Source organism: Mastomys coucha, unplaced genomic scaffold (genome assembly GCF_008632895.1).
Source record: "Mastomys coucha isolate ucsf_1 unplaced genomic scaffold, UCSF_Mcou_1 pScaffold23, whole genome shotgun sequence".
Taxonomy (NCBI): Eukaryota; Metazoa; Chordata; class Mammalia; order Rodentia; family Muridae; genus Mastomys; species Mastomys coucha.
In genome coordinates, this window is record NW_022196906.1 from 113,213,479 (window position 1) to 113,215,280 (window position 1,802).

General features: G+C 55.0%; 1 protein-coding gene across 1 annotated transcript in view; it reads left to right on the forward strand.

Moving 5' to 3' along the window:
• The window catches only part of LOC116073719 (3-ketoacyl-CoA thiolase B, peroxisomal), a gene marked incomplete at its 3' end in the record, with an annotated part of 8,480 nt that extends 6,680 nt beyond the window's left edge, over positions 1–1,800 (forward strand). Inside the window, exons 8-9 of the mRNA XM_031345742.1 lie at positions 910–990; positions 1,701–1,800. Coding sequence (XP_031201602.1) covers positions 910–990; positions 1,701–1,800 — 181 coding nt within the window. The remainder of the gene's footprint in view (positions 1–909; positions 991–1,700) is intronic.
• Positions 1,801–1,802: the final 2 nt, after the last annotated feature.

Genomic DNA, 1,802 nt, shown 5'->3' on the forward strand with positions numbered 1-1,802 from the left:
CGCTCACCATCGTGCCTGTCCTTGACCAGTGTGTGTGCCCGCTCACCATCGTGCCTGTCCTTGACCAGACATGAGGATATTTTCTTAGCTTTGCCTTCTTCCTTTGGCTGTCATGTGCTCGATAGGAACTGGGCATGAGATTGATGCTGCCCTCGACTTCGCTTTCCTCAGGCCCCCCTCCCACCAAACATAGACACACACACAGACACACAAACACACACACACACACACACACATACACACGCCCTTCTCTGACTCCACAAATTTCCAAATGTACCTCATTCTTCATTACTTCGTTGTCTGAGGTGCTGTGTCTAAAGGAAGGCAGTAGGAGCTTTCCCCAAAGCCTTGGGAGGCCCCAACAGTAGTGGACGCGGGGAGCTTGGCTTCTAGGACTTGCGGGGAGGACTCGGGTCTGTGAGGTTCCTTGTGGGAAGTCTGTTTCACCTCTCCATTGCTTGACCTCTACAACCATGTCTGTGAGCTCTCCTCATTGTGTCCAAGGGCAAGGGATTCTGGGAGGCTCACCGTATGAGAACCCTAGCCTGACCTGTCTTTCTCTACGTCCTGTGTGTTTCCAAGAGTAGCCTGGAAGCCACAGGAAAAACTGGGGCCAGATAGTGTCCGCAGCATCCTCCTGCCCTCGTCTCATGGGCAGAGACGACACACCCAGGGGACAATTCCTTCTGTAGGCCCACGTTCAGGCTGCGCTTCCCTCTTTGAGGTGTGAATCTGAGCATCTGTGGACATGGGTGCTCAGTATTTATGATGAGCCAGGAGTCCTTAGGGCATGGACTGGAAGCTCTGTCTCTGACATGGATGCCCAGAAGGGCAAGCACAGCCCTTCAGCCGGGCCTTGGCCCTCAGGCCTGCAGACCCACAGCCTCTACTTTCCCGTGTGTGCACTAGGATAACCTCGGAGAATGTGGCTGAGCGGTTTGGCATTTCTCGGCAGAAGCAGGATGCCTTTGCGCTGGCCTCCCAGCAGAAGTGAGTGCGGGGGGATGGGCTGAGGGTGGGGCTGGAGAGTGGATCAGGTAGAGTTTTGCCAAGGGGCAGACTTCATGTCTCTATCTGGAAGTGGCCAGCATCATGATGGGATGGGCCGATGCACTGGCTTCCCAAATTGTGGAATAGGCTAGGTCTGGGGAGGCGGCCTCGGGCAAAGCTGAGCTGCCATCGGGGACGTCCAAAGCCTGAGACCTCTGGCCAGGCTGGAAGTGCAGGCGTCTGGGCCAGACGGCCTCCTCAAGCAGAGTTCTTAGCAGAGATGAGAGAAGCGGCTAGAAGCTTGCTGTCCAGCTATCAGAAATGAGACGCTGCCCCCTAGAAGGCGAAAGGAGAGGACGGCCTCCCCAAAGCTGACCTTGACCTCTATATGCATGGTCACACATACACAAATTTAATCTTCGAAGGATTGTAAGGAAGGCCAGCAATCTTCAAACTTCCTCCTCCCCTTTGAGGTGACCTAGTGAGCACCATGGGGCAGGTGGAGGAGAGGCTCTGAATGTCCTCAGGTATCCTGTACCTACCAAAAGGCATGGTCCTGAGGAACTCCTTACGTCGGAGCTCCTCAAGGGCCAGGTATTTCCCCAGACTCCAAACCCTGAAGTCCATGTTCTTCTGAGCTGACCAAGACTAGGAACAGGCAGGAAGGGATCCCAAACATGCCTATGTTTTACTGTCCACGGTGCTGGCAGGGCAGTGAGCGCCCAGAGCAGAGGATGCTTCCACGCTGAGATTGTGCCTGTGACCACCACTGTCCTCGACGACAAGGGTGACAGGAAAACCATCACCGTGTC